The following is a 26,646-nucleotide window of genomic DNA, read 5'->3' as shown; positions in this document are numbered from 1 at the left end:
TATGTCAGCTGTGTTACAATTATAACATTAGTACAGGTACATGAAACCTTAAAGGCATATGAAACTATTAAGCACAAGTTATGGTCTTAGAGAGTCAGAAGGTAAACTGTGTCTATAAAGTGATGCTCATCTGTAGTGATAATTATTGAAACTTTAGTTGGTTATGAAGGAGGTACGGTGTTTGTCTACCACAAGATCTTAATTGCTATTTTGCTTCTACCATCTATCACATTTACACTGCTCTTACGTAAAATTATATCTATCTCTGATGTGTAGATAAGAATTTTTCTTAGAACTGATGTACAATATAGATTTTCTAAAGTGTCCCCTGTATAATACGTTGTTAAAATTATATGAGGCTTAGCATATAAACAGTATTCCTTATTGTAAATGTTATGCAGTGAATCTTATCTTTTGGTGCAATGCTTATCACATACTAAGTACAGTAGAGCTTATTTCACGTGATGAATCAATAAATAATGGTTGCCCCTCATGTTCTAGGCTGGCCAGGTTTGCCCTAGGGCCACATAGTCATGAATTTGTTTATGATGTAGAAGCTGTCTCCAACACAACAACAGCCAAAGAGCCGTAAGACCCAGTGTGAAGAATAATCCGAGAAGACCGGGCAGCTCGCTAACTGCACTGGCTAACCATTATCCCAGAACATGATTCACCAATTGATTAACATCTAGGTCCCAATTACTGCTGGGTAACCAGAAGCAAATGGTGAAAAGAAACTTGCACATAATCTCACCCTGCCTGGGGATTGAACCTGGGTTCACTTGCTTGCAAGATGACCATGGTGACCATTACACCACAGGTCGATGATTAAATGTCCTAGTGCTCCCAAGGACGGTCGGAGAGTTAGGTTAGAATTAGGATGGTTGATTGTGAGATGAAATAATCTGGTGGGTGAATCTTCAGGTGGTCTCACATTTTTATGTGTACTGTATCCAGTGTAGTATATCTATCCCCATTATTAAATTGGGTCTGTTTAACACTTACACTGAAAAGCTGGTAGAGTGATCCACTATAGAGGCTGCTATTAGCCAGCAGGCTGCCAAGATTTTGGCATCTATTTTTTATAGACTGTGTCCCATAGGCCTCCATGTCTCCCTACACCACCCCCAGACCTCTAGCCATACCTCAGTACAGTACACACATCTAGATAGAGTAAATAATTAATTCTCTAGTTACCCATTAGTCTGCATGCATATCTTTACTTATGTAAGATGAAAATATGGGTTTTAAGAACTTAGAATTTTCGTGTCTAAACCACCACAATGACGACACTCAGCCCTTCACCACAGCTTAATCAAGGTAGATAAGCTATTAACTCTTCTGCTTCCCATTAGTCTGCATGCATGTCTTTATTATGGTAATATGAAAATATGGTTTTTAAAAGCTTTAATTTTATTGTTTAAATTGTGCATTCGATGTGCGACAAATTTACCACAAGCCACAGCTGAAGGGTTATATAATACACGTGGTGGCATCATTTGGTAAGCTTGCATCACCTCTACATATTCTAATGAGTTTGGAGAGCTTACTTACTTGAGCATGGCATTCTGATCGTGATTTTTCAGGGTACAGTACAGTACTTGAGCTGATTTTTTCATTCAGAAGCACTTAAAAATTGATAAAAGTAATATGAAATACCATACATAGAAATATATTTGAAATGCAATGTAAAATACTGTCAATATAAAGGCATGTGCAGAATCTCTATCTCATAGCCATTCGTCAAATGGCCTGCCATCAGCACGGCCACATCAACTAGCCACCATCACCACAGCCGTATTAACTGGCCACCATCACCATCTAAGCTCGCTTTTACCCTTCTTATGACATTAAAACAGTAAGCATGTAATAAATGTAAGAATATACATCAAATAATTACTGTATCTAAGTTGTGGTAATGAGTGATTTATTAAGAAGCATATGTGTCCTATTCCCCTCTAAGGGTCGTTCATTAACTGTTGCTTATTCACTGCGCTCGCTCATGTCATTTAATAATATCTAGTTTCACCTCTAAAGTTATACTCGTATATATCATAGCCACATTATCATAGACCTCTTATCATAGAACTTCTACTCTGTAATTATTTTTGATAATGTTGATTCAGTCTTTGATATTATTAACCTCTTGGCAGCCAGGCGTTAATAGCACCATGTAACCTTCACTACAGTATATGCCAGCTCAGCCACAGTTTAACCAAGAGGCCGAGTATTTTAGGATCATTAGACTACATATATGCTGTCGTGTCTGCTGTTATATGCAGTAGATGCACAGAACTTTTATTGCTCCTTATTACTAGATATATGAGGCTTTTCTCAGTTAAATTTGTTGTATGCAATTACATAAACTCTTAAAACTGCATGTTTTTTGTCTTGTTAACTTATATATAAGTATGCTTTTTTTGCTTGTTAATTGGTTAAGTTTTAACTAAGCAATATGGCAGAGACTAGAGTTTCTCTTGAGTTGTGTACACTTCTGCTCTCAACTCTCAGGTTGAATACAATTATTTATTAAAGCAGAAGACTCAATATTGGTTAACACATTCACACTTTGATAAAGATTTAGGTTTGATTCTATAGAAGTCACACAGAATAAACCAGCTGTCAAGCTGTTCAGAATTGTGAAACATCACTTTTTTTCTATGTACAGAACCTCAAGTCATCCATGCTAGAAGCTCCTGTTCTGCTGAGCATCCCACTGTTAATTGCTTGATCAGTTATTCTCTTTCATTGGTGTACTCAACTTGGTATATCTACAGTATGCTTCCTTTATCTTGTCAGTTTTTCTTATACCCTCTTATCTAAAACTATCTCCTACTTCACATACTGGATGTTGCCAAGAAGCTGTCTTCTACTTACACAGAGGAACACGGTGGTAATTCATTCTTGAATGCCTTAGTGACACTCCCTCTGCGTATACGAAGCCTTGTATTTACATTTCCAGTTGTGGCCAACCTACTTTCTCTACTTATGGTCATGCCCCTCGCCTGCCTTCAACAAATCATCAGTATGTACCACTACCGCGGCCACCTGGGGATAGACCCCTACCTCCGATCCCTATATGGAAGGGTTCACATGTTCCAAGGTAGGGCTTCAGTACTTGAAGGATAAAATTACATATTACAATTCTTTTGCTTGCTACTGCATGCAGGATGCATGAGGTTTACTCTATTGGTCAGTTCTTTGCATATCAGCAGAATGCATGAGACAGAATCTGCTGTAAAGGTAAAACATTTCCACACATCTCTTAGACATAATGTACAGTAGTCTTAAAGCGTATGCAGTTAATACAAATACTTAAAATAGATAGGATGAAATAATCTCCACTCACTTGGTATATGGTAATGACAATTTTCCTTCCACAGCCATTCATACAGTGTCAACAATCCCTACATGTGCACCTTTGGTCGACCCCTGTCCTTGCACGGGTAACGTTAAACTCACAAGTATAAATGTTGGGTGTTGCTTTGAATATGAGAGTCCGTGTTGCTTTATTACGATTAAGATGCTACAGTAATACAGCGCCAAAACTAGGTCAGGATCTGTGTAAAGCTAAATTAACATAAACCCTGAAAAACAAGTTATTATTTTCAGCAGATGGAACTGTAAATATTGTACCCAAGAATTAAAAAAATTAACTTTGTTATAATTTTTATGATAGTACTGTATTTAAAAAAGTTTCACTTAAAAGCATCAACAGATTTCATAACAACTAAAAGTAGAGAGAAACAAGATATGATTTCCTAATTAAATTTTGTTCTCTGTTTATTAATATTTTCATTTAGAGTCAGAAGCTTATCTTTCTTTTGTTTGTATCAAATAAAATAAAGTTAGTGAGAACATAATACTGTACTGTGCTGTACTGTGTTGTAGGTTTGCTTAACTCTTTTCACTTTGGCTGTATAATTTCTAGGCCTACCTGCTGTGACAGGTTTTAGGAAATTGAAATATAATTACTTATACAGTAATATTTAAACTGTATAAGTAAACAGAGTACTGTACTGTACTCACTTGTGATCAAGAATAGGTGGATGTATCCTGGTGTGGGTGCAGGCACCCTCCTGGCTCAGTCGTTGTGTTGGGTAATATTGTGTGTTCTGGTGCAAGGTGGAGCACACAGTCATGTCACAGTCACACACAATGGAAATATATTTTTTCTTCTCTTTTATATGTTATATTTTTTCTATATATTCACCAGTGGTCTTGTATAATACACTTTCCTTATACAACATTAATATTCAAGTAAAAATAAGTTTCCAATGCACTGATAATTTCAACTAAACATAAAAAACTGGAATGAGGAGTTTATTTGCCCCACCACACCAGACCAACACACACACACACACACTGTGCATCAGCTGACACACCACTATGTATCCACAGAATATTTACATGAACTCCTCACTGTTCAGTGTGGTGCACCTCAAACCCTGGGTGGACTAAGAGAGGGACATCATAATGTTGACACTTGTATGCATATCTGCATCCCTTGAGAGGTTCAAAGAAGTGCCTTACCACCAGGTGTAAGGCATGTGTTCCAATTTGGCCTTTGATATGATGTCAGCCAGGATAATACCTTTCAGTCATTTGGTGGACAATATTTTTACAAAAGTCTAGCAGTGTCCATTTGATGCAAAATCAGCACAGGTTCAGCATATGTAATGAGAACTTGAAGCATCACTCCACACACTCCTTACACATTCTTTACTCCTGAGGAACATGTCACTTTTGTCCATCAGCCTCATTTTCTTATTACCGTATATTCTAACAGTCAAGGGCTGCCTCACAACTTCTTGTTGTCAGTCTTTATTGTAACTGTCTTACATACCTCCTTCATGAGCAGTAGAGAGCATGTGCACAACTCTCTTGTCACACCACTTGATGTACAGAATGTGTTGTATCATTTACTCACCACACTTGACCACAGGGAGTTTTGGCTGTTTTCTAGTTCTTCATGCACCAATAATTTTTGGCGAAAAGGTAGTGAGAGAGAGAGAGGTTGGGGCAGGTGTACCAATTGTCAACATAGAGTACCGTACATCTGCTTTCTGTGTATGAGGAGTCAAAACTGTTTTGACAACAGAGCCAGAAATACTGTACGTACCTGTATTTTCATCATGCACAATGTGTTTCATTCCCAGTACTGTATACACAGTGAAGTCTGAAATATAACCTGTCACAGTCACTCATTACAAGAGACTCCATGTGTTGAGTCTGTGCTGTCAAAGTTGGTAAATTGGATAGCAGCATCCATGGTACAGCATCATCACTAAGATTCATCTTTGTCAACAAGTTTTGGTACTAAAAAATGATGACGTGGACGGAATGTGCAGTACCGCCTGGAGCCAAGGCGACTCCTCCACTTCATCAGATTCTAGCCTATGGAAACATCTTGAAGGTTCAGTACATAATCAAGAACTGAAACCATACATGTTATCAGCCACAGTGATTAAGGGTTAAAATCATACCAAATTATCCATGTGCCTCTTATTACCAAGTTTATTGATTTTTAGAGTAATAATACATTTTATATATAAGTTGTGTTGTCTTGCTTTTTTGTGCATAATGTATAGTGTAAATGTATAACTTTGTGTTGGGATCATTACCTTACTGAAGAACTTGATGTATTCTTTCTGTACTCTGGAGAAATCTAGGTTCTCTCCTAGACAAGGCCTATTTACCTATGATAATTACTCTCACGGAACAATCAACTGACAGATATCCTGAATATTCGCTTGAAGGAAATTATTCCATGAAAATCTGTTAAATCCTGAAGTGGACTCTCAGTAAGCCTCCACAGCCTCTAAAGTAGAAGCTCATTTAAGACTGTTACAGCATAAACCAGGATACAGTGTTCCCTTCTTGCACCAGGCCTCACCCTTGGTAGGTCAGGAAGATACAAATGACACTTAAATTATACCTGAAAGTGCTTCTTCCACTAACTTATTTCTGTAGCTGCCTGTCTCACTTAACAGTTTCTACATAGAAAATTTCACTGCACAAAATAAGTATTTCAATTATTCTTTTAGAAAATTAAAATTCATCAGTATATAAAGCCTCATCAATTTTTGCTGTAAAGTAGTTACAGGAAAGATATCAGGTACCATATCATTACTTTCATAACTTTTCAAAGTACTGTAGTACATAACTGTGTACTAGATAAGAGTTGGAATATCATGCAAGGAAGGATGAGGATATTGCTGTTTTCTGTATTATGTAGTCTCTCCTCGACTTAGGACGGGGTTCCGTCCCGACGACCAGGTTGTAAGTCGAATTGGTCGTAAGTCGAAAAAGCGAAAATAATACATAGAATTCTAAAATGGGTCTCTATTTCTTCTCAGCACCACGAGAACTATCACTTTTATGCTTGCCAGCCATTTTAAAGGGAATTAAAAAAAAAAAATTGTCGGTACAGCGCGATCACTAACGTCGGGACTCGAAAATACGTAACGTGAAAAATATTTTATATGACCATGGCTGTCGTATGTCCGGGTTGTTGTAAGTCGATTGTTGTAAGTCGAGGAGAGACTGTATTTGGGTACTAACATTTGGAACCTTATATGTGGTGTGACAATGTTGTGTAATAGTAACTGTGTTGAGAATAATGTGCTCTGGGGGTTAGAACATATCAATAGAACCTTTGGCTTTGGAGGTTCAGGCTGTGCTTGTCATGAGAATTAATTAAAAAGGATGGAACAATACTAAACTTAATAGCACTTGTCCACTGCCAATAAGTTGGTAAAGGAGTAAAGTTTACCAAGAGTAATGGTCATGTACAGTGTATTGCGATGATGTCTCCATAGGTAAACTCTGGTTTTCTTCAGGCACCTCAGGAGGAACCACTGGGTCAGATGTAAACACAGTATCTATTGATACTAATTTTATTTATATTTTCTTGTTTTCCCACCAGTACAACATCAAGCTTTAAGAATGAGTCTCTTCGTGGATCCAACCCACAGCTGGCAGTAAGTAGTGTTGCTACTGACTCAACTTTAGAGATGAAAAAGGACTTGTCAAGAGACACTCAAGACCCACACCTCACAGCTACTCTACCAAGGGATCAAGCACCACCTTTCCATTATGTTTCTGCAGATGTACTCTCAGGCAGACAGTCAAGTACACCATCTGAAGACTCACAAGATTATTTCTCTCAAGGGCGGTCACAAAGTCAACCCTTAGAAACAGCAATGTAGAAGCTACAGTCGGTAAGGTTCTGTATGATTTTAAGTGATATACGGTAGTGCAATATTAGGAACTGATTGCTTCACTTTCTAGGTACCGAAACAATTATTATATGTGTTTTTAAATTGGATCTTTTGTCTCAGACAAAAGAATTTGAAAAAAAAAAACATAAAGAAATGTTAAAATATAACTTGCCTGAGGCTGTACAGCTTCAGATTCAAGTTTACTGGAATTATGGATTGTATAGATTTTGTTTCTTAGAATGACTATGCTAGAGGACCACAAGCAATATACTTTACTTTATCCTCTTTGCCACTGATCGGCTTGTTAGCCGTTTGGGAGGTCAGTCATGTCTCTGTTATGCACTGTTGGCAAGTACTGGGCATGCACCGGCTCCAGAATGTATCTGTACCTGTGCCAGTGTTTGAAAAAGTTTGCCTTAACAATTTTCTGAACTTATGGCTTCTTCATCCTGAGGCTGTGACCTTTAGCGGGGTAGTTCCAAGTATGAACACTTGACTGGGTAATATCTGAAAACTTCATTTCATTGTTGTTTGGAGGAGTGTATAGCATCTGGAATAGCATTTATGAAACAAACAACAATTGTCCCAGTACACTGCTCTGTGGCACCCCACCTGTTAGGGGTACACATGATGAATTTGTGCCATTAATCACCACACACTGGTTGTGGTCATAATGAAAGTCTGATCCACACTAGGAAGCTCCCCTAAATGCTGTACCATCCAGTTTGATGTTTAGTTTTTATTGAGGTATGTTGTTGAAAGCCTTGGCAAAGTTTAGATATAACAGGTACAGTACATTATCAATACTGCCACCACACTCCAGAATTTATGTCCACACATCCAGATAATGGCATCAAGGTAAGCTGATGTTGTCAGTGTAGAACCTGTGACTGTTTACACTGATATTACCGTGACTACTAGTGGTTTTATCATAGAAAATGATGAACTAATATAATGATTGGGGAGGCCAAAGGTTTTTACAGTGACTGAAATATCTTCCATAATAGCAGATTGAGCACTGCACAGCACAGCACATGAACTTAGCACAGTAGTTACTCTGAAAGTGAATTACTGTAACCAATTCATATTAAAAAATATATTTTTTAATTGAAGGTTGACATTTATATTTGCAGCATATTGAATGAAAAGAAAAACCCAAATATAAATAAAACAAATATATGGATAATGAATTTAAAAAACTGTATACACTGTTTTGCATAGTCAAATACTATGCTAATGGACACAAACTTTTTATAAATAATAAATTTTTGAACTAATGGTTCGCATCATTGTGAATCATAGTTTAAATGTCTGTACAATCCACTTTGTGAGCAACTGCATCCCAAGCCTTATAAGGAGTCTGATCTGTCATGGAAAAATTGGGAGATGATGTTGGAGAGCAGTTGTTCCCTAGTTAATGGTACCAATATATAGCAACAAGGTCATAATATTCAATTTATCAAAATTGTTTTAGCTGTAAAAGTTGAGTGTTATATAATACTGTCACAGAAAAGGCTTCTGTGAAGCCTTCAGTAAGAGGTGGTTATTAGTCCTACATGTTACTGGTGTACTGTTACTGGTGTACAGTCACTTGGTAGGACTCGGAGTAACAGTCACAAATAAGGCCGACAGTTTGTTTGTGCACATAACAAAGTGACATATGTGTTGATGTTGACTTTCATTGTTGTTATAGATTCTCACAGAAAAATGCTATTGTGCATTATTTCACCCTGTGAGTAATATACTGTATGAGTACAGTAAAAGTAAAGCTTAAGTCAGTACTGATATACTGTATGTGCATTTTAGTGATTTATGTGATCAGAAAATTTTTATTGAAATTTGATATAGGTAGAGTATAGAGTAGAGTAGTTCAGAAGGCAGGTGGTGTGAGATCTTCCAGTGTTATGAAGAGAAGCCTAAACCTTTTGTGTTTATATAGGTAAATTAATTTAATGTAAGTAACCTTCTCTCAAATGTAAAGTACCCTTGTTATCATACTTTGAAAAAAAAAAAAATTTATTTAGTGAAAAGTTAGGAGATATTTTCATATACTGTATAGAGAAATAGAAGTCATAGCATTAAGCTAAGAATGATTAACTTTGAGTTCTTATTTATGTGAGTACAGTAGTGTGAGAAGATAAGATATTTTATATATTCTGTGGACAAATAAAAGTGTGTTTGTGATACAGCTTTGAACACTGTTGTGATCTAGGAGACAAATAATGTACTGTACTATGTTGAATGTGTTATATACTCTTGATAGGGAGAAACATTCCTTTTTAGAATTAGATATAGTACACAGTTCTTGTACAAAATGTTTGATTGCAAAACTTCATACAATAACTATCAAAGATCATTTTTTCTTTTAGTTATACTCTAAAGCTTCCTGTCTAATTTTTTATACTCAAAATGAAGAAATTCCTGCAACACATGGAGCTGTAGTGTATAAGTGTTATGTATTGTAATTATATAACTAGTCACTGTATATAAATGGCATTTTAGATTATGTTTAGGCAAGAAAAAATATGCATTTGAATTGCTCATTAGTTTTGTTTTAGTCCATGAAAATTTACTGTATAATGATAGCTATTGTTTAATGTATTGAAAGATGTGTATGACATTTTTCTTAGGTTAATACTGTACACATAACTCTCATTCAACTGGTTGGTCACATTTAAGTTATGATGATAATGTTAAAAATGTTCAAATACAATAAACCCTTTACTTACATGGTGGTAATGTCCCTCAATAGTGTTGATGTATGTTTTGGGGTTACGGCCATAGACAGTCAACACCCATTTGAGTCAATTTTCAGTGTTTTAATATTTGACTCTAATGCTCTGCTGTGTTATTGATTGTGTGGATAAAATCTACTGTATATTAAAAAAAATCTTCTTCAATGAAACATGGTTACAGTACATACCCTCGCCAATCACAGTTTACCATTTGTGTTTTGTAGTATCCGTATTTTGTCCACTGTTTTACCAAGCTTGGAGTCCAGCTTTAAGTATCTGGGGATTCCCATGAGAACTGTAGGAGATTTCAAACCCAGCACAGTGGGAATGTTTGGTGGATCCAACAGTCAATTGATTTATCTTATTTGTCATAATCTAGGGTGCCCAGGTCCTCTTCCTTCTATAACATCTTCAAATCAATTTGGTTTTTTCATCCTTCATATTATACAATGACTTTCTAGTATGTTGCAGTCCTATATTTCCTTAACTGTAAGATAGTTTAGGTCATTAAGTCTTCCCAATATCTCCTTGAGTTGGGGTTTCCAGTAAAATTTTCCAGGTGCTGCATGGGTCAAATCTGAATCCCTGAGCTGACAGTTTGTTTACATATTCAAAGCTGAACTTCATTATCATATTTATCTGTATCACAAGTTTCCATCACAACTGCATCTTGTCTTCCCATGTCACTGCACATTTATGATTCTGTTACCAGACACACGGGTATCATTCAAGGCTGCCAGATAGGTGTTCTGATAAACATTCTTCCACCATGGTGTTTGTAAGGTAACTGAGCAGGTGTGAAGTTCGTGAGGTGTGTTCTTACTGCTGGTTACATATGGCATCATTATAGGTCTCATGGATGCTCCAGGTTATTTGAAATGGGGAGGGAAAATCAAAAAGTATCCCACACATACATAGAGCTCTGGTTCCAAGTGTATGAAGTACATAGGTAGAACTGAAAGGGGTAATACCTACACATTGTACTGTATGGTATTTCTATCAGCATAATATCTATTGTTTTAAGTACAACATTCACCCTGTACTTATTCTTAACGTTGAACTATATTTTAGGTATGTCTCGGGTGGGGGGTCATTTTCTCTTGGCTTTTATTTCCTATTAGACTCGGCCTTTGCCAACCACACTTTTACCAACCCTGAAAGAATGCTAGAACGTAACCCCAGCGGTTGGTGAGGTATTTTTTACTACCGTGTACTGTACAGTACTGCTCTATGGCCTTAACCCCCCCCCCCCTTCTTATACTCTTTGTGTACGTGAGACGTTTTCAGCTATTTTCTATTGGATGGCATTGTATGTTTAAATATCCAGATGAACCTGCCAGAAACAACACACTGTATCTCACTTGTAGTAAACCAGTGGCACCCCAGCACTGACCCGAGTCCTTTGACTCGCTTTCACCACTGGCATCCATGTGCCTTCTCATGAGCACCTGTGCCTTGTCCCTACCAAACTTATGTTGAGGGAGACATTAGATTTACTTCAGCTGCAACAACTTCTAGTAACTAATAGTATTAAGTCAACTTTTACTATATTTTTTATTTGTTGAAATTTTTTTTTTAAGGATGTATGGATGTTATTTCCACTGTATTTAATTATGATTTTTATAGGAAGGAAGTTGGAGGAATTTACCCTTCACCCTCACAATAATGTGATATTGAAGATGTAAATACAGTTTATTTGTAATATTTTAAACAACTCTCATGTGGCTGGTACTGAACCTACATAAAGAGGACCAAGCACTATACAGTAGTTTATTCCTGATTCATATATCTTTTTCCATCTATTATTTTTCCTCCACTTTTACTTGTATTTCAAATTTAAAAGAAATCATTTATGTACAGTAATATCTCTGTTAGCCAGAATCCCTCAAACCCGGAACTCTCTGATAGCCAGAATTGAAATTTTCTCAGAAAATTCAGAAATTTTTTTTCCCGATACCCGGAAAATTCCGGATGGGGGATTTTTTCTGGCTTTGAGAGAGTCGTCTTGTTACCTGGAAATCTCTCATCCCCGGAAATGCTCTGCACCAATTTTTCCGGCTAACTGGGATATCACTGTACAGTGGCATTGTTTGTCTCTGTATTTCCATACTGCACTGTACTTAACTTTGGAAATTTGGATGGTGCATTGACTTAAGTCATTGGTTCTGATATCTTGTTATCCATATTGTGGACCATTTGTATTTCCATAAATATTACAATATACTGTAGTGTATATATATATATATATATATATATATATATATATATATATATATATATATATATATATATATATATATATATATATATATATATATATATATATATATATATAACCCAGAAATTTTATTTCTGGTCTGTTAAAAATTCCATTTTTTGTATGAGACGTGTTATACAAGCTATTTGTATAGGAACGTATGTAAATGAAAGTAATTATTGTGTAAATGTGTCACAGCAGGATAGCTTTTATACTTGTAAATTTGTACATTAAATTATTGAAAATATAAACTTTTAATTTCCATGATTCACACAGAATTGTTTTTTAACTAACATCTTCATAGTCTATTTTAAAAAACTCCCCCATAATATGAATGTTAATTTTGTGAGTAAAGTTGGTCATTTTTTAAACATTCAGGTAAGGTTAACTTCTTCTTATCCTTCTTGGAGACTCTGGCTATCCTTGCCGGAAGTACCTGCTCACTCCAGTGCTCTCGCCCACCAGTGATAAAGAGAAAAACTATAATACTTCTCACATAAAAACCTGTAATGTTATAGAGAGGGCATTTGGGGTACTGGGGATACCCATCCACACAGATGAAACAGAAAATTATAATGGTATTGGTGGTTTAACAATATTGCCATTACTTACAGAATACCCTTCCTGGTGATGAACATTTTGAGCCACAGGTTGATGCACCAGCACCAGCTCTGTAAGGTATTGTGAATAATGTTGAAAGTGGTCTGCAGACGTGAGGGCGTGTAATTGATACTGGTTTTGATTTGTATATGATTCTCCATTAAGTGCAAAACATAGTAGACAAGAGATATAAAAACATCACAGTTAATACATTATCAATTATGACCATTAGTGCGACATACTCCAAGATATGCGGGGGTAGTACAGTAGTTCCTTCCTCTATAATTCTATAATTATTTAGTGTTTAATGGCTCTCACCCTGTGATTGAACATTTGAACTGACATTTAAATCCGGTTCTCCGGGAAGATTGGAGGATACATTATTTATATTGTATGTTGGTTACACATGTTTATTTATTTATCTATCCTCATTAGCCTTATTTATTTTAATACCCTCAACTGCCTTGGCTTGCAATGAACAGCCTGGTAATATTTTAACTTGATTGATCCAGTGATTTGTGATGTGCACCAAGCCTCCACAGTTATGGCAACTGTTTTGAGTAAAACTTTATTTTAAGGAAAAATTACTCAATGTCTTGAATTGAATTTTATACAAAATATAGAACATTTATGTAAACAAAATATTCAGATAGTTTTGTCACTATCAAAGATTTAATAAAACTAATCATTGATTTAAATATTTTAATATTTACCTAAAGGCATGACGAGAATATTGAAATAAGATAAATAGCTGATAAAGTCGATACGTATTTGTTTGTTAAAGATAATATCGTTATCTTAAACATACCTATTGTTTCAATTAATTTACAGGAACAGTTACTGAATCTTTCTATTATAGAACATGAATATAATCAGCTGGTTATCAGACTGTTCCAACATTTTTATTTAGGCGAAAGGTGAAATTAACGATCATACTATATCAAAAATAAGAAAGTTATGATAGTAAAAATAAAATCAAATTTACTATAATTTCTAGCGTCATTTAGCAAATCATTAAAACGCAAAATATATTTACCAATGGAAATTTTATAAAGCAACAAATGTACCTAAATGACGAAAGTCCTAACACTGCTGGTCATCTGTCAAATGGTCGGTGGGACTCGGTAGGAAGATGCAAAGATTATTGCTCTACCGTGGCTTGAGTGAGGACTGGGCAAAATGGGGGGGTGTGTAGGCACGGCCAGGGAAGGCTCGGCCTCAAGCCGTACGTCTTCTGCTGAGGGATCCACGTCCATGAGAGGTGAGTCAACCTAACTTAATATAACCAATAACTTCTGTTGGGCCACAAGTATTATCATAACCGGAAATGTCTCGTAATATTATGACCCGAGTATCCTGCCCCGAGTATCCTGCCCCGAGTATCCTGCCCCGAGTATCCTGCCCCGAGTATCCTGCCCCTAGTATCCTGCCCCTAGTATCCTGCCCCGAGTATCCTGCCCCGAGTATCCTGCCCCGAGTATCCTGCCCCGAGTATCCTGCCCCCTTACACCGCCAGTCGTGATAGGTGATGGTCATTACTGTGAAGGGTATAGAGGGGGTAACACCACTACCTTAAGGCTCTGTTAGGTATTATTTTAGTTTCCTTCATCCGGGGATTTTTAGAAATTAGTTTAGGTAAGGTTAGATATCCAAACTCTATTGTTCTGAGGTGTTTTGAACGATTTAAATCTTACTATGTGTTGTAAATCTCAGTTTGGAGTTCACAATACAGGGATGACAAACTAATATTTTACCCTTGTTAGTAATAATGAAAGAGTTTGTTGAAGTTTTCTTATGGTATGAAGCGCTGCATTGGTATAAATATAATTGTAGATTTTTTGTTTTATTGTGATTGGAGTCACAGATACTAAATAAAAATTAAAATTAATCCCTTATCAACAATTGGTTCAGCTGGTCCCCATGTATAGATAGTGAAGTGAAATTCCCGAGTAACAACTTAATTTTTGTGTTTCTGTGCTCTGGTAGATTTGTATTAGATCTGAATATTAGTATCCATATGTAAATTATTTTTATAATATTCAGCAACTTGTGAGACACAGTATTGGTGTTTAAAGTCTTCCAAGATGACTGTTGTGTGGGTGAGTACAGCACAGTACAGCTGAGTGGAATACAGTGTTTAATAAAGACAACTCTAGTTCATATTTTGATTGTTTTATATACCTGTACAATATAGCTATTGATGAAATTATTCAAGCAAAAATTCAAAGGGATAGAAATAAATGGAAAGCATTTACAATAAAATAGTAAGTTTTTTAACTTCAGGTGGTACATCAATAGGAAAGAATGTCCCTCTGCGGCACGAGAGGATCAGATGGAAGTCGGACATGCCTCTGACGGAGGGCCAAGTGAGGAGCAAGAGAGACGAGTTTTGGGACACGGCTCCTGCCTTTGAGGGTCGTCGTGAGATATGGGATGCACTCAAAGCTGCAGCGCTGGCCATTGAGAATCAAGACTATGACTTGGCTCAAGCAATTATTGATGGAGCAAATATAACACTTCCTAATGGTGAGTATCTTGAAACATTGCCTAATGAGTGCAGTACTGTACACTGAACCCTCACTAGTGTGATATTTTGGGTGGCTCATGGTTAATGAAAATTATCTCACAAATTGTATTGGAATTATTTCAGTTGTGTAAGTAACACCTGTCCAACTATACAGTATGTTGTACACACCTCACACTTCCCTATTCATTCAGTCACAGGTTAACTTGGTGTCACACTCAATGCTTCATGCTATTAGCAAATCTTGCAGTCTGTCTTTAACCACTACTGTATGACTATTACAAGTAAATCACTCCCAGGGTTTCATTCTGGTGAACCTGGAATTTCTCAGGCTTTTGAAACAACCACTTTGGTCGGAATTTATATATAGCTGATTTGACTTGCCTTATGTGACAAGGAGCTACTGAGCTGTAAGTTACACTGGCCTAATAGTTTGGTGAAGACTGTCACGGGAACAGTGCAAGCTCTGCCTGAGAGTCGTTAAATGCAGGTATCACAGGTTACCAGTACAGTACATACTTTTTTTTTTTACCTTTTTTTAAAATCCTCCATTTTGTTATTGTATTCTTTAATGTTGCACCGTACATAGTTAATACAGTAGTCACAACAACTTTTCCAATTTGTTATATTTCCTCTGTTAATCTTTCCAGTAAAATAAATATGAAATAATCATTACATTTGCCTCTCCTCAGGTGACATTAATTTTGCTATTAATTTTTCTTCTTTTACATTGTACTACATGGCATGTGGCATTGTAATATATGAGTTGTTCTTGCTCTAAAACTCATGAATGTATGATAGTTCAACAGTTTTTTGATAAATTTTAATCTAATTATAGTAAACCATTTTTGTACAGTATTGAGAAAGTGTTTGTCCATTGCAGGTGCCTTGACTGATTGCTACGATGAGCTGGGAACAAGGTACCAGCTACCTGTTTATTGCTTGTCCTACCCACTCAACATCCTTCAGCGCACACCTGATAAAGATGGTGAAAATGAAGCAGGTACGGTAAATTGTTTCTCAACTTTCGAGTATTGAAAATTTACCATAGCTTGTTAATGTATTTCTTACATCAAACAACATCAAGGCTACAGGTGTAAAGACATGATAAGTTCAATTATTGATCATTTGGCCAACAGTATACAAGTACATTATGTGCTGATAGCAGTGTTGCTTGTTTAGGAATCAAGTACAGTGGTGGCCAAAGTTACGGATGAAAATGCCTTTAAACATTTTATCCTTGATCTTAGGAGAAAATCATAATATTGGTTGGTAGAAATGGACAATATTTATGTTCTGAGCATACATTATGTGGTGTAGGTCATTGTTTGTGGGGGTAAATTATCTGATCATCTTCATATAGTGATGGTAACATTGAGACCTCACCTGACACATATACAACCTCAGCCCCCAGTTCACATCACACCATTGGTGATGCTGTACTGTACACTACATCATGTCATTTATTAGCATTTGATGATCAGATCTTATTTCAGCAGCAAATTAATGATTATTCTTCAGAACTTACTAAAATTATAAACAACAACATAATTGTGATTCACAGTAAAGCTCTGATCAATAATTTTGAGTTATTATTATTTGTTGACAATTTTCATCTCTTGTTATGCTTTTGGGTTTCAGGAGCAAGTGTGGAGGGAGAAGAGACCATTCTTAAAGTCCGTCTCTCCACAACCAGTAAAGATGTAAAGCTGGCTGTGCGTTCAACAGACTCAGTAGCTACATCAAAGAGAAAGCTTGATGTATGTATCATTTTTTACTTTGTAATTTTCTGTAGGTGTTTTGTGCCTGTGTCTGTCTGCATTTATTTTAACATGTAATTCTTTATCTATTATTCAAGGAAGATATAATTAATGTTGGTAAGTAATGAAGTAGCAGTACTTTATATAGTACATTTTTGGAGAACAAATCATATATCTAGGTACTTTACAAACATCATATTACTTGCTGCAGGAACTTGGTTGTCACAGTTATCAATCAGGCACTGCTGAGTCAGTTAAACTCAGTTTTTGCATACCACAATAAGCAAGAAAATTTTAAAATTAACTAATTATCATATCTCTTGTACTAGAAAGGATTAACTTAATACAATATAACATTTCTAGAATTGCATCTTTTCACTTTTTTCTTTCTTTTTCTTCTTTTTACTTAACAGTACAGATCAGAAAGTTTGAATGCTGGATATTCACGTAAGGGACTTCTTTTTGTCCGGTATTTGCAGGACAGTTTTAGCAGACCAATCCGGCTCAGAGTGCATTTAGTTTGGTGCCATCCCCGCCCCAGAGTGTGGTGACAGTGCTGGTGATGTTGCCACATGCTGAATGGTGGTCTAAAAACACTGTTCTCTGATAGGTTAATGGCTAGTGCGTGTTGACATTTTTCTGTCTACCAGGTTATCTCTCTTGTGTTAAGACCAGATGATCATAAGGGATTATTTCACTGAAAAGGAATCACTTGGTCAGGGAGTTTTGCCCTCAAGGGAAGAGGGTTGAGTCATTGGTGCTATGCAAGCTTGCACACTCCTCGACCATCATTTGTTTAGCCCAGTCATAAAACACAAGATCATCCACTTCAATTGCAGTCATATGAGCCTCAAGGTTGGATGCTTACACTCCACTCTTGTATTGGAAGCTCAGTGCTGGCCTTAATTTATAATACATCTGTCTTACTTTTGACTGGTGAATGAATGACAATAAGTGTGTGTGTTTGTTTTCTTTTGATTCTGACCTCCTGCATTTCACTGAGAACAACTTAAAAGAGTGACGAATAGATATTGTCTCTTACTTTTGTCTCATGCTTTTTGTTTACATAATTGATACCAAGTAACTTTTCCAGATTCAAGAGAACCTGAACGGTAGTCGTCAGCGATGGTTTTATGGCGGAAAATTACTCGGTGACCGTCTGCTAGTGTGTGAGTGCAACATCCATCCTAGCTATATCGTCCAATCCATTATTACAGAGGACTTCATGACAACCATTGATAGTTGAGGATTTGAGGTGGATACTAGGAGCTGTTGTTATATGTGATAATTGATGTGTCATATTTAGTGAGTGAATGAAGTGTATATGAAGCTCTTGGGTTATTTTGTAGAGTACCGTACGTAGTTTTCAAAGGATGAGGATTCTTTAGGTGTAATTGTTTGCCTTTCAACAGATGTGTTAGAATTGACCATGATCCATATACTTTAATCTTAAGCAGAGGATGTACCAGTGACACTCTTGTTTAAATATTGATATAATTTCCAGCGTTTGGTTTGGTACGTTTCCTAACTTTAACGTATGACTGACAATGTGCCTCAGTTGTCAGAGTTACGGTAGACAATGGTGACTTTGTACGGAGCTTTTTATACGCACTGTTTAGTTACTGTTAATTGGACTCTGTGTCTTTAGTTGTGGGATTATTTTTTTTTGTACAAGCAAAGGATTTGAATTGAAACTACAGTAGGACTCACAGAATCTTAAGAACTCCCATGAGAAGTGTTAACGAGAAGGTAGAAATAATGACGGTGGTGAAATGCAAGCCTTCCATCAAAGCAAACGTTTGTAAGAGTTGAAGGTATGAACATATTTTGGGGGGGACAAGTTCTTGGATAGAAACATACACTGATAAACACTGAAGACAACTTTGTTTACTTATCTGTTTCACCATTCTCGAGGATTATTGCATCTGCTCACTTAATGTTAGGTTTTATTTATTATGAGGAGCTGCTGTTACCTTTATACAGTAGAACCTTTCTGTATCTAGTGGGACAATGGTAAGAAAATGGAAAGTGGAGTAGTTTTGTTACTAGTGGACTTGTGATATTCTTAGTCTTTTATTTAGGAGTAAAACAAATGTACTACAAACTGGCCAGTGAAAGATCTGTTTTTGTAATGAATTTTTGATGACTTTAGTACACAGCTCAAAACAGTTTTACTTCTTTATATAGTGTTAAAAGTTATTACAAGTTGAGGTATTAACAATCTGTGGAGTATGTGCCTTTTGTTGCTGGGTATCACACAAATGAGTTTTCAAAAGTTTGCACTAGAAAATTATTTATTATTTTTTCTATATTTAATGACCTTGTCTTTAATCTTTAATAATAATAGAAATATATTGTTTTTCTGAAGGCACTCTATGGATTGTCTCAATACAGATTGAGGATACAATGCCATTTTATTTTTTAAATCAATAATGGTAATTAACTGATATTATTTTGAGAAGAATTGTCAGTCTCACAAATCAATACTCAATACTGTACACTCATTTTGATATTTATTGTCTGTACCTTTAGTGAAGCACAATGATTCTAAAATCAGGATGCGAGAAGAAGCAAATGTCATAGCAGTATATAGTGGTAATTGATTATGACAATATGAACTAATATTGAGTCTTAGGTATACTGTTCACTCGCTTGGTGGGAATATTAAGTCTAGTTCCATCTATTGAGGAATTAAAATTGGATTTGAGATAGCCATTTTAAATATCAAAGTACTGTAATTGGATGAATGAATGTACACTCACCAAAACAAAATCCTGTCAGTCCTCTCTCCCAGCCATGAACCCTGAGACTCATGAACCTGTGAATCTGAGACATCACACAGTGGACCATCTAATGTGTGATGTCTCAGATTCACAGGTTCGAGTCTCAGGGTTCATGGCTGGGAGAGGGGACTGACAGGATTTTGTTTTGGTGAGTGTACATTATAGACAGTACAGTAGTGAACTCAACTAAGTCACTGGAGGGACAAATTTATTTAAGGAATTGGAATAATTCAGGATTAAATTTTTGCAATATGGTAAGCATGTTTAACTAAGAGTAATTCTTTGTGAATGTGAGACCCATTCCAGAAGTAAAATCATGGAATATAAGAAATTTGTGGTTATATATTAAAAAATAAATAAAAATCAATTAAAGTGATGAGGAAAAAGTACTAAATCCATATAATTATTTACTACTTATTCTTGAACTTTTAAAATGAAATGTCTTCAATATACTACTATGTACTGTGTGTTGTTTGAGTGTGTGTGTTAGAGGTACTAATGCTTCTATTCATTCACAGTTATTCTTGATTTGTGCTTGGGTTTGTACGCAGTGAATTTGTATTCTTGTACTTATTGATTTAGCATTTATGTATAGTGTTCTATTTGATACATTACCAGCAAGTAAAATTGGTGGTGATGATTGTTGTGTTGTGGTAAATGTTTGTCAGTGTTGGAAGCAGGGAGACAAACAGCTGTGTAAGCCTCATAATTATGGGTTGGTATCAGGCCTGGGAAGTAAACACATAACCGTAGAGCCAGTTACAAAATATTTCATTGTGACAGCCATATTTTTTAAGCTAGGGGAATCTTGAAGCTTCTGGAACTCAGGATCTGGCCTCCCAAAAGTTACGGTACTTTCATTGTTGGTGCCTCAGCTCTGTGGGCTTTATTAGATTACTATTATTGATGTAATGGATGTAAATGTGTTTTCCTCTCTTGTAATTTATCATTTGAACTTGAGCACTTGGCCATGATGTCCCTAAAAGTTGCATTTGTTGTGGTATTTGGCTCACCACGAGGTTCAGCCGTTCAGTGAAATGTAAAAATAGGTTGTGAAAATATTTCTACTTGGTTCATTTAAAAAGTGTGGCTGTCTGTCAAGCATGTATGCATAGTCTTTGATCTGAGATTGATATGAATGAGCTACTTTGTTTCTTTACTTTTAGGAGTTCAATTTATGATCTTCAATACAGTTTGGTAAGGTGAAATACCCTTAGTGCATTGCGCAAAAACTTTTGACGGGTTTGTCGTTCGTCTCAGAGTGAGACCTGCTTTATAAATTGTCAATTTATTTTTGTCATTGTAAATTTTTTGTCATCAACAGTTTAGTTGGGTAGAAACAGTCAGAGTTTGTCAACCATTCATCTTCAGAAATTATGTCTGTAAGTTTATGTATTTTATAGCTTGACTTAAGTCTCAGGTGACTCGTATATAATCACACATCTTCAAGGGGACCACAACTTGGTAACTGGAACAAAACTTTGAACAAAATATTGTAAATTGAAAAAAAAAGTCCTTTCCTGCCGCATCAGATTTTTTGATAGGTAACACTTTGTATGGGGCACTACTGAGGGAGGAGGAGGATTCTTCATCACCATGCGTTGAGGGTTTGACTAGTTGTACAGTCCCAGGTGTTTGTATTTGTAATATGTTTACTTGACAGTGCAAGAATGTTTGTCATTGCTGAACAACCCAGTGGCTGGTGTGGTGGGAAGCTGCCTACAGGGTCTACACTGCCCAGCACTGCAGCCTTATTTTTCCCACCTGTAACTCAGTGTATAAAGATAGTGTCTTACCAGGTGCAGGATGTAGTCAGAGGACACAAAGATGATATTTTGGGTCCCTTCATAGAGTTACCTGGGATGGGAGTTCAGGAAAAGTCTGTCTCTATAACTCACACTGTGTATCTGGCTTCAGGGGTGATGAAATATACACTTTGTTTCCTTTTTCGATTTCGTATTTCAACGTTTAATTACAATTTACAAGTTGGTGTTGCGGGAGTCTGGTTCTCGCCCTTTAAACTTGTCTCACTATATATGAGTCACCTTATCCTTGCTCAGTTATCAAATGGGATTTCAGAATCAGTCCTTTATATTTCCATATTGCTAAATGCTACCATTCTATAGTGCTCAATTTTGTTTAATTTATATTAGGTAATTAATTGAGTTAGACATGTGGTGCATGAGGAATAGATAATCTCCGTGCCTAGTGCAAAACAACACTAACCTTGATGGTGCTAGTGGGGAAGAGTGTCTCATCAGGGTAGTAAGAGGCTCCAGATCTTATTATAGAATATTCATATGTATGGGAGACACCTCCTGCACGTCTGTGTCTTTAATCTTAGTACAGTAGATAAAGAATTACAACAGCTCGAGTCTGTGTTGATGCAGATATTTTTTATTGGTAATTATCCATGTAGTTACTGTCTGACTATTTTAGTGTTAATAGAGCTGAAGAATTGTAGGAAATATGATGTATTGTTTATAAAAAGAAATAACGGCATTCATTTAGTAAATAGGATCATTTTGTTTATAAATTAGCCCGACCAGCTGGTGAACTGTCAATTTAGAAGAAATTTAGTGTAATACAGTATATGAATGTGTGCGTGCGTTCGTTCGTTCGAAGCTTGATATTTGAGAATTATTTCTAGAATATTATTTATTTATTTATTTATAATTACCTTATTGCTGGGATTCTCATTGTAAACCCTGATACAGAGAAAAGATATTCATGTTCTATTCTTGCATTTAGAAAGTTACTTCTTTGGCATTTTTTGTAGCATTACTGTTTAGTCCAGCACGTTTGAGTGTTACCTCAAAACTTGTTATCCTCACACTTACCTAGTGAACTGTGTTACTGGAAACGTATATAGTATTTTCAAAACCAATTGTTTCTTTGATTTACTAGAGGAAAATGTATTTTATTTTTAAAGACTTTTCTTTGTTGATACTTAAACTAATTTGCAAATTGTTCAGCAACTGTCTCATGTCCTCCTCCTTTATCAGCCCCAACAGTTATGGTTGATGAAAACTCTGCATTATATTAAGGCAGGCAAACTTTAACTCTCAAAATTAGAAGGACACATATTATACAGTACTGTACTGTAGTTCATGATCGGTTCAGAATTTGATGTTAACCCTAAAAGGAACTCGTCTGCTGCATACAAAGAGAGAATGGATATACAGGTACTATTGTACTAAAGTACTATAAAAATAATCTAAGGCAGACTTTTCCTGTTCTGTGCAACATTATTTTAATCATGAAACTAAGTACTGTACTGGGAGTAGAAAATGATCCTTGAATGTGTTTAAAGTTTATCGTGTTGAGGGAAAGGTGCGAGAGAGACAGAAAGGTTCCTTTCAAGAGAACAGATTGTTTGTTAGGAATTGTACTAGATTCCATTAGCCTGGATATGTATATGAATATGTCTGAATATGCGTCATGATTCCATATACTGTATGTGGTGAGGTATCTGTTTAGTAGCTGCCTGTTGAACAATTCTGTGATGCACGTAATAACACAAGAATAGTGGAAGCTCCAGTAGTCCCACACAGTACTAGGCAGCTGTTCACAGCCAACCCTTATTACATGAGTGAGGTAATGGAGTCTTAGCCTGAGTTTGAGTGATTGCTTTTAAAGGAAAATTTTTAGGTAAAGTTTGCAGGGTTTTTTTAATGTTACCAAGGCTGTCAGCTTCTTGGTACAAGAGACTGTGACTGGTAGTGAAGGTGGTGATGTGACATAGACTAAGGAAAGTGATCAAATACTGTAATGGTTAACCGTTGAAAGAGATACAAGAGAAGGGTGGAAGTATTGGAGAGTGAAAGAAACAAAAGGAAGGAATACCGGTACTGTAATATAAATATGAAATGGAATTGGGTAAATAAAGGGACTTAGGAGGAGATGAATTATGTGGGGAATGGGCAACAAAAGTTAGAAGAATACTTTTATTTATATTTGACAAGAGAATGGAGGTGGAGAAAATGATAGTGTATGAGGTGGTGTGGAATAGATGAAGAGAAAGAAGACTAGATGAGAAGTGTATATTGAGTGATGTTTAGGTGGGAGTTCTTGGGGTTCCATTGATGGAATTTGTTTCTTGTAGGAATTTGTTGGAATGCTGTTGTGTGTGTGTGGAGGCAGCTTTTGTTGGGTCATTCTCATGTACTCCAAGGAAAGGTTATAGGAAAACTATTTTTCTATTTATCTGAATCTTTGTCATTGTTTTCTATAGTAACTTTACTGGAAATAACCCGAGTGGTGCTCTTAGAAATTTAATTATATTTTAAGGATTGTCGGGTAATTTTTCTTATTATCTTGAATGAGAAAGAACAGAAACGGAGACTTAGTTCTTTGCAATTAATCCATGAAGGATGAAGTAACTGATGTGAACAGGCTTTACCAAGGTGATGTTTGATATATATTTGTATTGTGTGTGTTTATGCTGTACCCACTGTCTGACTGGTATGTCAAGGAATTACTTATTGTGTACTATCTCTCGTGTGGCTTGAGGTAACTTTCACTGAGCTGTGTTACCAGTGGAAATATTGTTAGGTGATCTAAACTTTCTTTATTATTTATTATTATTATTTAGCAAGCAGCATTAACACATGCACACAAACACAGAATACACTCAAGGTACTGTTTTGTTTTGTGTTTGTTGACTTTACTTACATGGCTTGAACTATATGTTGTCTTAAGGGATTAGTTCTACCATATACAGTAAATACAAACACTAGACTTTACAGATGCAAGAAGAACTGTTATATGATCTTGACCAATTTAGGTATAGAATTTTTACTGATAGATGTATTGTAGATTATTTTGTGTTATAACTTTAATTTATAGATATATATATATATATATATATATATATATATATATATATATATATATATATATATATATATATATATATATATATATATATATATATATATATATATATATATATATATATATATATATATATATATATATATATATATATATATATATATATATATATATATATATATATATATATATATATATATATATATATATATATATATATATATATATATATATATATATATATATATATATATATATATATATATATATATATATATATATATATATATATATATATATATATTGCAAGCAGTTGGCATTTCCTTTCTTATTTTAATAGTCATAACACTACACAGAATCCGTCAGAGAGTGGTATGAGTGTATTTGATGGGCCTTTTACTTGAGGGTAAGATTATATTACAGGTACAGAAGAATGTAACATAATTTGACAGATTATTTAGGTTCTGAAGAAAGAAACCAGATAGTATAGTGCTTTTAAATTCTCTTGTCTCTGATATTGAAGGCTGTACATGATTACTGTGTAGTGTACTGTACTCAACTGGTACTTAATCATATTGAAAACTGGGGATTTCTCCATAATTATAAAGTAAATGGGTTCGTTTGTAAGTAGAAGATAGAGTAGTACATGTATTTGGTCTCGAGATAACATAAAAATAATAATAATAATAATAAACGGTTTATTGAAAAAGTTTGCAGCCCGAAGGCTGAAAATATACATTGGACATAAATGACTTATTACATACATTGATATAGGCTACGTGTAGGTGAAGAGGCCATTTTGTGTCGATAGCAGGATAGACCCAAAGCGACTTAGATTATAAGTTTCCATGCGTGAACCTGTGTTATCAGCCGTGAAGGAGATAATTATTCTCATTGCTTATATTTTTAGATTTTTTATAATGATACCATGAATGTAAATCCTAATTATTCCTTCGGATTTGTATGAGGTACTTAAAATGGTGGGCACCTCGGCCACTCTTAGTCGATTATGAATGGAGTGAGGTTGACTGATGAAATTACTTTGTTATTGTTCCATGTTTGTGTTGTCTGCAGTTGTTTACAAATATTATCAACTTTTTTTTATTTACTTTGTATCATTTTCTGCTAACCTCTGTACACTTCCCTAACACAGGGCTTTGCTTTTGGGATCTGATCTCGCTTCAACAATTCACTTTCCTGAGAAGATCTTTAGCGTGAGTCTTTAAAGTACACATCTGTTCTCTACCTACAATTCCAACGTTACTTTTTCAGCGACCAACAGTTTATTGTGCAGTAATACCAGATGTCCTTTCATTTCTTATGCATCATACTGAATGCTGCTTGTAGTACTGTATTTCTATTATTTCTTTCCTTTGCTGTGATTGTTGCATTAGGTAACATATTATTAGTCTCCTACTGGTGAAGCCAGAGGGGGAGTACAGGATTGCTCTCCGTCCATGTGTCTGTCTGTCCACAATTTTCCATCCCCAGTCACTATACAAAATACTTGAGAGTTTTTCATCAAACTTTGTACAAGTTTAGAGGAAAATAGACGATACTGTAATGCTTTAAATGGTTTTGGGTTTAGATAAAAAATGGGCAACTGGTGGACACTGGTAGGGAACAGCTTGTTTTATATTATGTTACTTTCATACAGCTGTCATGGCACATCAAGTTGGGGTGAAGTACACTAAGTCCTCCCAGTAGTCACTTATTTGTCCATAAATGGACACTTTCTATTAAGTACAGGTCCCATTGTGGGGGCTGTAGGGGCTTTTAATTCGAAGGCAAATTTTTAGTTTATATCTATATTAATTTAACCTGACACACTAAGACAATAGATGTAAATATTCTCTCAAAAGATACACAGTCTTCACTTGATACAATACCATATTGTAGACTGAGGTCGACAAGTGGTGTGGACAACT

At 35.6% G+C, this 26,646-nt stretch overlaps 2 protein-coding genes across 10 annotated transcripts in view; both read left to right on the top strand.

The window, feature by feature from the left end:
- Window positions 1-8,258, top strand: part of LOC121871446 (protein bark beetle-like) — a 58,381-nt gene extending 50,123 nt beyond the window's left edge. For 5 of the 8 annotated variants that reach the window (XM_042373754.1, XM_042373756.1, XM_042373755.1 and 2 more), the window contains 3 exons: window positions 2,963-3,103; window positions 3,384-3,446; window positions 6,929-8,258. In XM_042373754.1, the coding sequence (XP_042229688.1) occupies window positions 2,963-3,103; window positions 3,384-3,446; window positions 6,929-7,211 (487 nt within the window). In that variant the 3' untranslated portion in view covers window positions 7,212-8,258. The remainder of the gene's footprint in view (window positions 1-2,962; window positions 3,104-3,383; window positions 3,447-6,928) is intronic. The other 3 variants (XM_042373758.1, XM_042373757.1, XM_042373752.1) reach the window with 2 other exon arrangements.
- A 5,627-nt stretch (window positions 8,259-13,885) lies between these two features.
- LOC121871444 (ubiquitin domain-containing protein 2-like) lies at window positions 13,886-24,508 on the top strand. Of its 2 annotated transcripts, none has more exons than XM_042373748.1 (5): window positions 13,886-14,076; window positions 15,099-15,341; window positions 16,223-16,342; window positions 16,981-17,099; window positions 18,193-24,508. In XM_042373748.1, exons 1-5 carry the CDS (start codon window positions 13,995-13,997, stop codon window positions 18,343-18,345), a joined length of 717 nt encoding a protein of 238 aa, XP_042229682.1. In that variant the 5' UTR covers window positions 13,886-13,994; the 3' UTR covers window positions 18,346-24,508. The 2 variants fall into 2 exon arrangements, with proteins under 2 accessions (XP_042229682.1, XP_042229683.1); XM_042373749.1 differs by having other exon boundaries at window positions 13,887-14,076; window positions 15,114-15,341.
- The last annotated feature ends 2,138 nt before the right edge of the window (window positions 24,509-26,646 follow it).

This window comes from Homarus americanus, unplaced genomic scaffold (assembly GCF_018991925.1).
Source record: "Homarus americanus isolate GMGI-L3 unplaced genomic scaffold, GMGI_Hamer_2.0 scaffold45698, whole genome shotgun sequence".
NCBI lineage: Eukaryota > Metazoa > Arthropoda > Malacostraca > Decapoda > Nephropidae > Homarus > Homarus americanus.
Note: the sequence above shows the minus strand (reverse complement) of the source record. Positions and strands in the feature narration are given on the sequence as shown.